This window comes from Oryza brachyantha, chromosome 2 (assembly GCF_000231095.2).
Source record: "Oryza brachyantha chromosome 2, ObraRS2, whole genome shotgun sequence".
NCBI lineage: Eukaryota > Viridiplantae > Streptophyta > Magnoliopsida > Poales > Poaceae > Oryza > Oryza brachyantha.
In genome coordinates this window covers 14,641,121-14,655,103 of record NC_023164.2, presented here as the reverse complement: position 1 = coordinate 14,655,103, position 13,983 = coordinate 14,641,121, and the positions used below count along the sequence as shown (strand labels likewise).

At 36.8% G+C, this 13,983-nt stretch overlaps 2 protein-coding genes across 2 annotated transcripts; both read left to right on the top strand.

The window, feature by feature from the left end:
* Positions 1–1,574: 1,574 nt before the first annotated feature.
* LOC102705222 (ent-cassadiene hydroxylase-like) lies at positions 1,575–4,324 on the top strand. The gene is made up of 2 exons (XM_006647271.1): positions 1,575–2,480; positions 3,698–4,324. Exons 1-2 carry the CDS (start codon positions 1,575–1,577, stop codon positions 4,322–4,324), a joined length of 1,533 nt encoding a protein of 510 aa, XP_006647334.1.
* Positions 4,325–6,419: 2,095 nt separating this feature from the next.
* On the top strand, positions 6,420–8,905 carry LOC102704948 (60S acidic ribosomal protein P2A-like). The gene is made up of 4 exons (XM_006647270.2): positions 6,420–6,518; positions 7,238–7,326; positions 8,092–8,318; positions 8,672–8,905. The coding sequence occupies exons 2-4, from the start codon at positions 7,239–7,241 to the stop codon at positions 8,696–8,698; spliced, it is 342 nt and encodes a 113-aa protein (XP_006647333.1). The 5' UTR covers positions 6,420–6,518; position 7,238; the 3' UTR covers positions 8,699–8,905.
* The last annotated feature ends 5,078 nt before the right edge of the window (positions 8,906–13,983 follow it).

The window sequence follows — 13,983 nt, the reverse complement described above, 5'->3', positions numbered from 1 at the left end:
ATTGTTTGGGTGGGTGGGGGGTGTTGAGGAGAGAGGTAAACGTATAAATGTATTATTGGGCTTTTCACAGGGGTTAGTAAAGGTCAATATCCGAGTGATATGTGACAGCACTGGCATGCCGAAGTGGTTTTAGTCCATTTCTAGCTCTTTTTTGACAGCATTTTCCTAATTACAGTATGTGATCTTGGGAACTAAATAATTGTTCCTTAAAAGTACAGTCAAAGTTTATCTTTCTCTTATGAAAACCAATACATATTTTCGAATGGCACGATAATCGAATTTACACTCAGTCTTTCATGTTCAATTTCTTCTGTACCAAATAAACCAACTTCTATATTTGTTTTACAGTAATCCTTAGTTCGTGAAAAAGTTTTCTCCTCAACATCATTTTGGGGATTCAATGAGTTGTTTTTATTGAGACGAATAGAGCAGATGGTGGAACGGCCAACTCAGAACTGGGAACGTCTGAGACGACCCTCACTCGGGCCGCATCAGAATGGATTCTGTTTGGGTCAGTTTCCACAGCGGGAATCTACTTTCACACGCGTGAAGACTACTCATATTTTCACTTCTGCTTATGGTTATAAGCTAAAATTTAACATTTTACCTTTAATTTTTGGAATTAAATTTATGATTTTTATTATAGTTTATTTTTTAGTAAATACTTTTAAATCGCCAAGAACACTTATATAAAAGTTTTGTTTACATGATATACTTCGAGGTGACTTGATATTAAATTCATGCACTATTAATTACTATATAAAGACATTTTGGCTGAAGTCATCGATGTTGATTGAATCGATTGGTACATATGCTGTATTCTTTTATTAGATGAAAATAAAAGATAAAATTATCTTATCGTTATGATAGCTATTTTATGTATAAACAACGGAATTAACTATTGCAAAGTTTGAAAACTAATTTATAAATGTTAGATACCACATAAATTTTTTTTAAAAAAATACCGTTTAGCAGTTTGTGAGAAGCGTATATTATTTTATTACACAAAAATGAAAGGTAGAATTATGTTATTGTTAATATAGCTATTTCATGGTATACACAACGGAATTAACTATTGCAAAGTTAGAAAACTAATTTATAAGTGTGAGATGATCAACACATAAAATATTTTAAAAAATATATACCGTTGAACAGTCTATGAAAAGCGTACTTACAAAAACTGACTACTACCTTCGTCCCATAATAACTTTATTTTTTTGTTTTTTCGTGTCCAACGTTTGACTATTCGTCTTATTTGAAAAGTTTGTAAAAAAAACTTAAAAAAATTAGTTACGCATAAAATATTATTCATGTTTTATCATCTAGTAAGAATAAAAATATTAATCGTAAAAAAATTTCAAATAAGACGAAAAATCAAAATATTGTATCAAAAAATAAAAAATGATCTTATTTCAGGATGGATGTAGTAATAATTTACATTCAACAATGCACCATAATCTTTCTATGTTTGCCCTCTAGCTTCCTGGCCTATAAATAAACCGCAAATCCTCCATAACTCTGTCGGGGGAATGATCCTACCTAGTCAAGCACTTCTCTACCTCGTACGACTAAACATGGAGGACAAGATGGTAGTAGCTCTAGCTCTGGGCCTGTCCGTCCTCCTCGTCATCCTCTCCAAGCTGGTCTCGTTTGCCGCGAGGCCAAGGCCTAATCTTCCCCCGGGGCCATGGACGCTGCCGGTGATCGGCAGCATCCACCACCTCGCTAGCGACCCAAACACCCACAGGGTGCTGCGCGCTCTCTCGGAGAAGCACGGGCCCCTGATGCAGCTGTGGCTGGGCGAGGTGCCCGCGGTGGTGGCGTCGACGCCGGAGGCCGCGCAGGAGATCCTCAGGAACCAAGACGTCAGGTTCGCCGACCGGCACGTCAGTAGCACCGTCGCGGCGGTCTCCTTCGGCGCCAGCGACATCTTCTTCTCCCCGCACGGCGAGCGGTGGCGCGAGCTCCGCAAGATCTGCACGCAGGAGCTGCTGACCGCCTCCCGGGTGAGGTCGTTCCGGGCAATCCGCGAGGACGAGGTGGCGCGCCTCGTGCGCGACCTGGCCGTGTCCGCCGGCGGCGCCCCCGTGAACCTCACCGAGAAGGTCGGCAAGCTCGTCAGCGACATTGTGATGAGGTGCTCCGTCGGCAGCCGGTGCAGGTACCGGGACGAGTTCCTGGACGCGCTCCACACCGTCAAGAACCAGCTGACCTTGCTCACCCTCGCCGACCTCTTCCCGTCGTCCAAGCTCGCGCGGATGCTGAGCGCGACCCCACGCAGGGGACTCGCGAGCCGCAAGCGGATGGAGCTCATCATTGCAGACATCGTTCAAGAACACAAGGACCACATGGACAGCGGCGACCAGCCAGCTGATGCTGCTGCCGGGAAAGACTGCTTCGTCGACGTCCTGCTGAGGCTCCAGAAGGAAGGCGGCACGCCGATCCCAATCACAAATGAGATCATCGTTGTGCTTCTGTTTGTAAGTTTTGCCTTCACACTACATTATTCTTATTATGTCGTCTGACATATACCACAAAATTATAAGAATCCATAAAAGTAAAGCACAAATGTACATATATACATGTGAACCCCTACAGATTTATTTATATTAATTTGAGGGTCTCCTATAAGGATCTGCATTAATCATAGTAGAAGGTAAAAAGGCTAGAAATCTTGCATTAATCAAAATAGCTAAAAATACCACATTAATCCATTAAAAGCTAGAAGTCGATGATGTTATGATACAGTGTTTTGAGGGAAAATCTACACATACATTTCTTTAACTAAGCATTTGTGAAATTATTGATGTTTCAAATCTTTGATCGATATTGTACTGAATGTTAAATATTTATGACCGGATAGAAAAGTATATCTAAATAATTTAACAATCCTAAAATTTGATATTGACATATACACCCTCTGGTCCCACTATAATTATCGTTTTAGTCATGACACTATATAAAAACAACTCTAATCATTATTTTTCATAACAATATATAAAAATATATTAGCAAACATATGATTTCTTGGAGTATATTTTAATATTAGTCTAGACATATAGTTTTCACGCTTCCAAAGTAAATGTATTAAAAGTTATTCATAGTTAATGCTCTAAAAGTTTGATCTTACCCCTGTCCAAAATGACATATATGAAACCTAAGGGAGTACTCAATTAGAGTTGTACTCAGTTTAATTATAGTTTCAAGTTATAGTATATTTCTGTTTTTCTTAGATTTATCTATATCCAGATTCATTGGTATTTTTATGAATATAGAAAAGCCAAAATATCTTATAATCTAAAACAAAGGTAATTTAAAATTCAGAAATAATGAATATCAAGTTTTATGTGGTCTGATGTATTAATTATAGTTTTTTAGATTGAATAATCGAAATTTAGAGTTTATAAATATAAAATTTTACTCTGTTCGTGGTCTAAGTTAGACTATTTTCTTCATTGTGTAAATGCAATATTCGGAATTAGTGAAAATTTATAATCAGGTAACAAATACTGAATTGTGCTAGGGTAGATGATCCTCAATTAGTTATACATTGCGCTTTAGTAGATTTTAATTGCACGCTACTTATCACAAGACAATTAAGGTTATGTGTTGTGTAAATTTAGTTATACATTGTGAAACTCTATTATCTACACATAAGAAAATTTCAGATAATTAATAAACAAAAAAATTGTTACAGGACATGTTTTCAGGGGGCAGTGAGACATCGTCAACCGTGATAGTATGGATCATGGCAGAGCTTATCCGTTGGCCCAGAGTAATGACAAAGGTACAAGTCGAGCTGCGGCAAGCTCTCCAAGGGAAGGTCACCATCACTGAGAATGATATTATTGGGTTGAACTATTTAAAGATGGTGATCAAGGAGACACTACGATTACATTGTCCTGCACCCCTCCTAACGCCCCATAGATGTCGTGAGACATGCAAGGTCATGGGTTACGATGTACTAGAAGGCACATGTATTCTCGTGAATGTGTGGGCAATGGGCAGAGATGTTAAGTTCTGGGAGGACCCAGAGGAATTCAAGCCTGAGAGGTTTGAAAATAGCAATATAGATTACAAAGGAAACAATTTTCAGTTCCTTCCATTTGGCTCTGGTCGTAGAAGTTGTCCAGGCATAAACCTTGGGTTGGCCAATATTGAGCTACCACTGGCTAGTCTCCTATACTATTTTGATTGGAAGTTGCCTAATGAAATGTCACCCAAGGATCTTGATATGCAAGAGACACCTGGATTGGTTGCAGCTAAACTCACTAGCCTACATATGTCCCCTGTCACTCATATTGCTCCGCTAGTCAGTGCGTAAGGTCAAACCTAGTGAAAATACACACTCCATGACATCTCATATAATAAATATTTATAGTATGAATTGTAATATTTGTATCTATCGATTACATATCAATGATAATGTTGTCTTAAATGGGCTTATGTGTTTACTATATTTATATTCTTAGTTTGGTTGTTGACTAGGTTGACCTATTTGTGTAGTTACCTCTATTACATTTATATACACAATCTACCATTGGAAAAATGTAATTCCTTAGAAGAAAATAATGTATGAACACATATTGAACTATTAGAAATCAATGAATTCTCATCTTTCAACCGAATCATGGTAAACCCTATGCAACACCTAGCCTCTAAAAATTGTATTAGTCCACTCTACACACTGAATGGACCCATGTTCACACAATATCTCGCTTATACTTTTGTCCTTACTTCGTGTATAAGAGTTAATCTAGGGAAAACATGCACTATTAAGAAGTAATCTTTGTGGATGACCCCCTCAAAATTCCTAATGAATTGTTAGAGACTATCTGCAATGTGATCAGTCATGAGGGGAGGACACAATACGCTTATGAAAACTTATTATTGCAGGCAGACGAATAAGAGTATCACTTGAAAAAATAATGGTATTTTCATAGGCAGGCAATTGAAAGGCCCTTATGAAAAATTGACTTTTGCAGGAGGGACTATTAATGGTCCATCTGCGAAAAACAAATTTCAAAATAATGCATATCTACACCTAACTTTTTCATATGAAGTCACTTAACTTTGATAATGGTGACCTTGTCCTCACACCAGTCAGATCCGCCGGTACCGCCAAGCTCCATCACCTCCATGGTATTCAACACCCCATCAATACACACAACTAAACCCTAACTGGCAGGACTAGGACACTACTTCCTATTCGAATGCTTAGACTTAGATAATTCTGCCTCTTACGCACCATCATACTTTCGATCGTATGTGTTACCCCTTTATTACTACCAATACAAAATATCGACAAAAATGATGCGTTTGTATGAAATATACAATTAAGATGTGCCTTCATTTTACACTTAATAAAATGAAAACTTTGATGTTAATTACTATGTGTTTGAGCGAGTATTAGCTAACTGAGAGTTGCTACATGCTGCTTTTTTACTTGTTTAATATTTCTTCTATTTTTTATTTGATGCCTTTGACTTTTAGATTGTTTATCTTATTCATTTTTTTGCAAATATGCAAAATTGTAGGACATGCTCAAAGTGTCTTTAATAATATATCAAATCCCAACAAAATAATTATACAAATATTTTAAATAATACAAATAGTAAAATGTATACTTAAAAGCAAAGTAAAAAATGAACCGGAGTGACGGTTGAACCAGAAAAACCAGAACCAACGACCTTGGTAGTTCGGTTCTGCTCAATGACCATTGATGCAATTGAACAGGTAAAAATACTGTGAATAGATCGGTTTTTAGAATCAACCTAGTTTTTTAATTTGTCCTATGACATTATTACAATATGAATTTATTGGTTGCTTTCTACCATTATTTTTTTTGCTATACTCATGTAATAATAGATATATTAGTTTATATATATACATATATATATATATATATATATATATATATATATTTATAACCAAGTTATGACGATTGTATATTAAACATAAATAAATCAAATATAATATTAATAATTAGAAAACCGGTGGTTTGACCTATGACCCATTGAACTCGAGGAGGTCGACCTCCTATCAGAATTTATTTTACTATGAGTCAATAGTGTCAACTTAAAACGAAAGTGAAGGGAGTATACGCTACGCTCCACTCACGTTGGTTCGAGATGTTTCCACTTAAAACCTTGTGAAGAAACCCTGGTTGTGTGATTTATTATTGACTATATAGTGGTTCTTTTCTGAATCCAACACTAGTTTTCTTTTTATATCTGTTCTATATCTAACGGTCACTATTTACATTTGACGTGGCTCGTTCTGTAATCTCCTTGGGTTGCCCTCTGACCCAGAATGATGATTCGGCACTGGCCCATTTCTCCTCCTCCCATCACCATCCTCGAGGCCCGGCCCGGCCCAACCCGTCCACCGCCCGCTCCCGTTTTATGCCTCGCCCGTCTCCCGGAAACCCTAGCGACAAGCACCAGAAGCCGGGACCTCGCCGCCGTCATCCTCCCACTCTTCTGCCCCCCGGAGATCCACAGCTCCCCGTCGTCCAAGTAAGGGCTCTGCTTATCTTCTTCCTCCGCGGATGATGATATCTTCTTGCACCCGTTCTTCTCTTGCTTGCTGCGTTCTCGCCGATGTTAAGCTGCGGGCGTCGTGTAGGCGGAGGCAAAGAGGTTTAGGGGTAGGTGGGATCGGATCAGTTGTGCCTGTGAGATGCATTAGTGCGAGTGGCCGTAAGGTTGGCCCTAGGAGGTGGTGCAATCGTATCTGCTTATGTCTATCCAAACATGGTTATATGGATTGTCCATTTCAATTTTTTTTTTCATCAGCCCACATCCGCCAAATTGTGGCTGATATGGATTGTGAATTTATTTTTTTCTTGAGCCCTTATGCAATCATTATGGGAACTGTTAATGTACAAGGCTGGTAGCATTTCGATCTATGGATAGAACATGAGAGATTTGGAGGATGCAAGAATTTGTTATCATCTATCAATACTGTCTGCTGAGAAATTGGTAGTATCATCTGCAGGATTTTACTTCCCTAGTGGTCTATCGAAAAAAAATGTTTCTTAATAGAAAAACAAACGTCCAATAAATACCTTCTAGGTTTGATGAATTTGATGAAGATACTTGCTAAATGTTTCAAATGATTTTGAATGTACTGCCGTTTGCTTGTGGTACATGCCAGTTTGTACTGGAAGCTGTTTTACTTTTATAATTATTCTCTTTATCCCTTTTTAAATGCCTCTTTTATGATCTATACTCAGAATGAAGTTTATTTCTGCCTATCTTCTCGCCACCCTTGCTGGTAACCCTAACCCATCTGCGGAGGATCTCTCAACTATTCTGGAGTCAGGTAATTTTACTCCATAGTCCCCTGAATTTTCATTTTTTCCATGATAATTAAAAGGTTAGCTCAATTTTCCAGATAAATTTTTAGTGCTACTGTTGAACATTTTGTGGTTTTTAGCACCCTTTGTTATACAAACCAAAGAAACTACCAATTTCAGAAAGAGAAAAACAAAGTTAGCTGTAAGTGAGAGCTCTATGTAAGAACCACAAGCAGTGCTGTCTTGTAGTTTGAAGGCATGACATCAATGATTTTAGTGAAGTACAATCGGCTACTCTGAGATATCTAGAAAATGAGCAGCAACTGCCTTGGTATGACTATTATTCAAGTGATGTTCATGTGCTTTGTGCCGCTGTTCCAATTATATTTTGTTTCCTATGATACAATATAGTCATAAGTGTGAATTCTGAATTCTAATTATTCTACAGGGCAAGTTTATATATTTTGTTATGCTTTTCCATTTTTGTGAAGTTTACCATTATGAAGTTTCTTTCAAAAATTTATATGTTTCAGCATCCTTCTGTGAAGGATGCATTGTCTGAAATTTATTTGGTCTTCTGGCATGATCTTCTAATAATAGCTTATTAGAAAAGTTGCTCACGGTAACTGTCAATGCCTACAAGCTTGGAAAATTTCAGTGGTCTGATTTGTGTTATTCCACATTATATAGGTTGTAATACGTGTTTGTCATCTTCAGTTTATGTGCATGAAAGATAAAGTTGGATAATTGCATGCTCAATCATGCTAATTTAATCTTTTCTGATGTAACAGTTGGAGCTGAAGTTGACCAAGGCAAGATGGAGTTTCTTTTGTCTCAACTGGCTGGTAAGGATATCACTGAGATTATTGCTTCCGGTCGGGAGAAGTTTGCTTCTGTTCCATGTGGTGGAGGTGGCGTAGCTGTTGCAGCAGCTGCTCCGGTTGTTGGTGGTGGAGCTGCTCCTCAAGCTGAGGCTAAGAAAGAAGAGAAGGTGGAGGAGAAAGAGGAATCCGATGATGTAAGATATATTATGCTATGCTTGAGTTCATGGTATCCTGTTGATCAGCATGAGTCTCTTCAAAATGCTCGTACATCTCTGTTATTTGCGCTATACATTACAGTAGTTTCCCCTTTTGGTTTTCTATATAAGCAATCAAATCTTGTGAAATTGTAGTATTACATATCAGCACAAGTTTCTATGTATAGATAATTTTACTGACTGTTTTTTTAATAACTGTGCTGCATCAATTATTAATGTAGTTATTGTTTCCATATACTTTACTTTCCAGCATATTTATCATTTTGATTTTGTCATGGTATTGCATCTGACAGAATGAGGACTGATCATTTATTTTAATCTTCTATGTGCAGGACATGGGCTTCAGTTTGTTCGATTAGGGCCATTCCTTGGATTATACCCATTTTTGGTTAACTCGGGAAACAACCACCTAAACCTACCTTTCAGACTAGTCTATTTCGTTCTGTAGCAACTCAGATGCAGGATATTGCACTGATAACTGCATGGTCGAACCATAGTTTTGTTAGAAATTTATTTACCAATCATTCGTTTCAGCAAAATCAGCGCCGGTCATGATTTCTTGAGTTCAGTCTCGCTGCTTTTTTGAATACTATTTGTTGAAAAACACGATTAGAGCAAGTTCACTAGTAACCAACTACTAGTTGTAATTCACTTATAGTAAATCTAATAGCCATTTATACAATAGCTACCTACAAAACATGTACTATCATGTCCTACCTGTCATACATATATTGTGTCTGGTTACAAATATGTAGCTCATTTGTTCTTTTTTTTTTTCTCTTTTTATCTCTTTAAAATATATTTATAAAACATATACTATCATGTCTTATATGTCATATATATATTGTGTCTTAGAGTTCGTGCTATGGCTGATCTTCTCTTGGAGCTGTCATAAAAAGCAAATCTGGAGTAGTTTCATTTGGCGTCTTTGTTTGAAACGGGGCACACAGGATGCCTCTGCTGAGTGGTTTCAGTTCTCAATTACAGGCGGTTTTGAAGCGAAGTGTGCCAACTTTGTCTGACCTGAAGCCAACGCACCATATCATCATAAATAGCTATAGGAATTTCTGCCGTAAATAGCTGTGGTCTGTGTGGAGGTTGCAGTGCCCACCGTGGTTGATCGTCCAGCGGAAAGAGGAAGCACCAGTCCCCTGCCGACCATGGCAGCTGTTGGCCACAAGGGGAGGTGGCGGTAAGATCCTCTATCAAGATACGAGGCAAATTCAGGCGTTGCGATCTTGTTTAGCTAGCGAAAATGACTAATTTCATGGTGGATAGAAACAAAGCGAACGGTAAAATCACGGTGTTGGTACATCCCCGTCCTAAATTAATTTTATTTCCCATTCATCCCATGTATACCAATAAAAATAATAAATAATATCCTCCATTTTATCATATCTTAATGCAATGGTTCCCCATGTTATCTAATTTCAATGCATTTGTTCTCTATTTTCATAAACTTTAATACAATGATTGCTACAATAAAACATATTTTGGGTCAATCAAAAGAAAATAAGTGCAATCCTATTTTTGGACAGGAGCATCCGTCCTAAAATAACTTTACCTTTATCAATTTTATGTTGCACACAAATGCTTTACTTTGGTGTGATTATTGTGGATTTGTCAATTTTATGTCATCGGAAAACTTTATTTTAGTATAATCATCGCATTGAAGTTTGATGGTGAAAAACAAGTTCAAAGGAGTTTAAAAAAGTAGAGGACAAGTTCATTAGAGTTCGGAAAAAGTTTGAGAGAAATCTTTTTTGGGCAACGGCAAAGACGGTATCTCCGTGATATATTCAGCAGTCATTGAGATATGGTGAAAGGTGGGAGTAATGTAGTTTTGTAATAAATGGGATGATTGGATTATGGAGGTAATTAGAGAGGGCAAGTTCAGTAGTAAGGTGAATGATTATTAGGTACATACTTCGACACTTATAAAGGGCTAAGAGAGGGATCCTCCGTCACCCCTACGGTTTGATTTAGCTGTAGATTATTGTACCAAATACTTAATATAAAAGAACAGAACAACAACAAATTGCAGTGGGGCAAAAAACTAACAAGATCTTCCCTTTGGAAGACACACCTCACAATGTGAAACCTTTGAAATTATGTCTGTTTGAACAGATGTTAGGCCTTTCAAAAGTGAACAGACGTCAGCTCTGCTGTCTGAATATTGACCAAGCCAAATTTAATATGCATGATTGGAGAATTGCCTACGAAATATTTGAGGATCCTAGCAGATAAAAAAGGAATCCATAACAAGGACTAGAAAGGAGTATAAAACAAAATGGAGCTTAAACTAGGTCGCTAGCAAGGTAAGCATGGAGTATACTTTGTCCTTGTATGAACTACCTAAAGGGATTATTAAAAGAATCCATGTGGAATTTCAAAAATGAAACTAGTGTGTAGCAGCATGTACTTGGGGCTAAATTTCAAGAGGGAAACGCCTTAAGTTGAAAAAAACCTAGCAAGGGTGACTCTTTCCTTCCGTCTAGTTTGATGGCAATAAATACATTTTCCTCAAATTCTGTGGGGGAAAACTTAGAATGGTAAAAGTGCCCTTTTGTGGGAAGATTGTTGTATGTCTGGAGGGGGTAAGCCTTAAGCTGATCAATACCCTGATCTATATAATATTACCTTCACCAAAAATGTCACCATAACAAAAGTTTTCTTTGAAGGCTAGGTGAAAAAATGGAACAACATTAGTGATCAATGTCAAATAACAATGCTATTAAGGGTCGTACGACATTATCTTGATTTTCTACATTATTTTATATCACATTGAGTTTTGAATTAGTGGTGTAACTTTGGGTTATAACATGCAAATTTTATTGGACTCTACCAAAGTAATCTTTCATTGAACACTGCATGGATACAAGATTATTGATATTCAGTCTAAATGTAGGTTAACATGATACAACTCAGTTAATTATTTCTACTTTACACATGTAATGTCAATTAGGCAATTTAATGATAATGACCAATAGGATGAAAGTGATTTGAATGAAAAAAACATAATAGTAGTATATCGTTAGTACCTTTTCGCGGGACCTGCCACTCACAATAGAAGTAGGGAAATGCCCGGCAACGTTCTTCACAACTCCACGCATCCATTGTTTTTTTTTGTTTTTTTATTGAAACAGGATAAGTAAATTTCGATAGGAATATAATTTTTATTCATGTTCATCTAACTTACCTCATGGGACATGAAATCTCTCTCAGGATTTTCTACGATTGGAGAAAGAGTTCTATTGTAGTCTAAAAATAGCGCAATCGTTTTTTCATCTACGCTAGTTGTTATTTGCTCGAATGATGCCAAAGGGGAAGGATGTTCAACCTACAATAAGAGGAAATTTCTTTTAGAAAAAAATAAATGTTATATAAAGCATTCAATATGGCGAAATAGATCTATGTTGGCACAAATTCAATGTGTTTGTATCAAGTGAAAATATAAAAATTTTCTTACCTGCCTATCAATAGTTTCTTCAGTTTCCTCACCAATAGTAATCTCGTTGTCAATAGTAGCCTTGATAATCCTAGTGGAGGATTTGGGGGTTTTACATTTTCTCCACCAGAAAATAAGAATAAGTGATATTGAAATCACACTCATAATGGATAGTGCAACCCTGATAATTGTTATTTTTTCTCTTGTGATTGTTTCCTGCGTTCCCAGATATATCTATATTAATATATAAAGGGACATGCAACTGAATAAAAATATATACAAATTGATTTTAACTCACCTTTAAGACTCATTGTTGGTAGCTTCAACAGAGGATCACAACTAAAGAAAGGGTATGTTTGGTATCTGTAGCTACAGTACATAGAAGAACTTCGCTCCCCTATCACTCCGATAAATCCTTCCGTCAGCATAAATCACTAAGGCAAAAATGACATGCTATAGTGGACATGTCTGCCAAGCATTGCGCAAGTCCGTAAAACTTGTATTTTTTTAATATTCGTATCGATCTCCACCTCACTAGTAATAAACTTTCTTGGTGATTTTTCTATGCTATTGAGCATGACACGGCTGTATACACCAATAACCTCTCCAAATTCCATACTGATAACTGGTGAGAGGTCAAACTTCTTGGCTATGATGTTGTTTACATAAACATGATTGCCCAAAATATATTCCTTTTGGTTAGACAATCAAATGCTACAAAAATTATAAGGTATGAAAACATCTTTTGCTAATCCACATGCAAACTTTACGTCCTTAAAACCTTGATCGATGCAATCCATGCATGTCCTTGCACGGACATCGTCTTGACATTCACAAAGCCAAATATTCTACAGATGCCACCAACAACACCTCTAGTATACAAGAAGGGGATGAGGAAGCTGTGGTACTAAGAATTGATAGCAAATCCAGGTTGGCATCATATATATTGTCTGCCATTGTATAATTACCTCCAGAGCAATTGAAATTCCACCAGTTATGTGATCCATTAATTGTGCTGATGGAGCTACTTGTTAGAGTGATGGTTGATATGAGAATAAAACTAAGCGCTGCCAAGTATGCCATTCTAGTTTCACTAATAAACTGAGAAACGGAAATAACATACGAAACAAAGTTAGCTAGAACAACTTAGTATACCTTTAGATTATATAATGCAATTCAAAACGTTAGCATAACTTAAATCCACTCGGAACTTGACTACTATTAGAACTCAAACATGAGAAAAAATTGATTCCCACACACTAGGTCAAATCAAGGAGGATTTTAATAAGTTTTAACCTAGGCATTTTAACAATGTGAACTACTAATTAATAAGCATGTAAAGAATCACATTTTAGGGTAGGAAAATAATTAGGCATATAGGCAAAAGAGAGTTTCGTGTCAACGTTTTTTCATGTGCAAAACTTCATCCTCCTGCAACTCAATATGATGTTGGTATGCAAGCATTAAGACCATGATGTTGGCATGCCTATCATACTAGAGTTTTAGTCAATCTAACTTTAATTTGACCAGTCAAAAATATGTGCTACAATTCATTTTTTATGCCCATGAATAATGTCAGCAGTTGCACTCAAAGGGCTCAGATTAATTTCTTAACCTGAAATTATGTAGAAAATCTAACCAAAAAATTATCAGTTCAAACATATTATAATATTTTTATTTTCTAGAATGTTGTAGGTTCATAGTTAAATAGTTACAAATGTGTAAGATGACATATGGCTAATAAAATGTAGCAAACGTACATTTAATTAAACAATCAAATAAAACCAAACATGCGCTGATCTCTAAACCAAATGGACAGAGGCATTGATGCTACTTTCTTTGATTTCCTAAGTTTATTTCTTCTCAGAGAGAGACAGAGACATTACGTATTTAGCATCTATGCAGTGCATTACATTTGTCTTAAGGATGGGGTGTTAACATTGTAAATGTGAACAAGCAAGCACACATGAAAAGGGCATACTACACGCCTAAGATACGTGAAAACAGTCACTAAATGTGAGAGTTTAAACTAAGTGTAGGATCAAGATGTCGACTAGAGGGGGGTGAATAGGCGATTAAAAATAAATCACCTCTAAACAAGAGTAACCAGCGATGACCCGGCGTGGAGATGATCAAGTGTCACACTAGCTCTACAATGAAGCAATGCACTTGATTCTTAGCTAGAACTCCCTCAAA

Coding starts and splice junctions, on each gene's coding strand:
- LOC102705222 (XM_006647271.1), top strand. CDS start 1,575: ATGGAGGACAAGATGGTAGTAGCTCTAGCTCTGGGCCTGTCCGTCCTC. Junction 2,481..3,697: donor TCATCGTTGTGCTTCTGTTT/GTAAGTTTTGCC, acceptor AAATTGTTACAG/GACATGTTTTCAGGGGGCAG.
- LOC102704948 (XM_006647270.2), top strand. CDS start 7,239: ATGAAGTTTATTTCTGCCTATCTTCTCGCCACCCTTGCTGGTAACCCT. Junction 7,327..8,091: donor CTCAACTATTCTGGAGTCAG/GTAATTTTACTC, acceptor CTGATGTAACAG/TTGGAGCTGAAGTTGACCAA. Junction 8,319..8,671: donor AGAAAGAGGAATCCGATGAT/GTAAGATATATT, acceptor TTCTATGTGCAG/GACATGGGCTTCAGTTTGTT.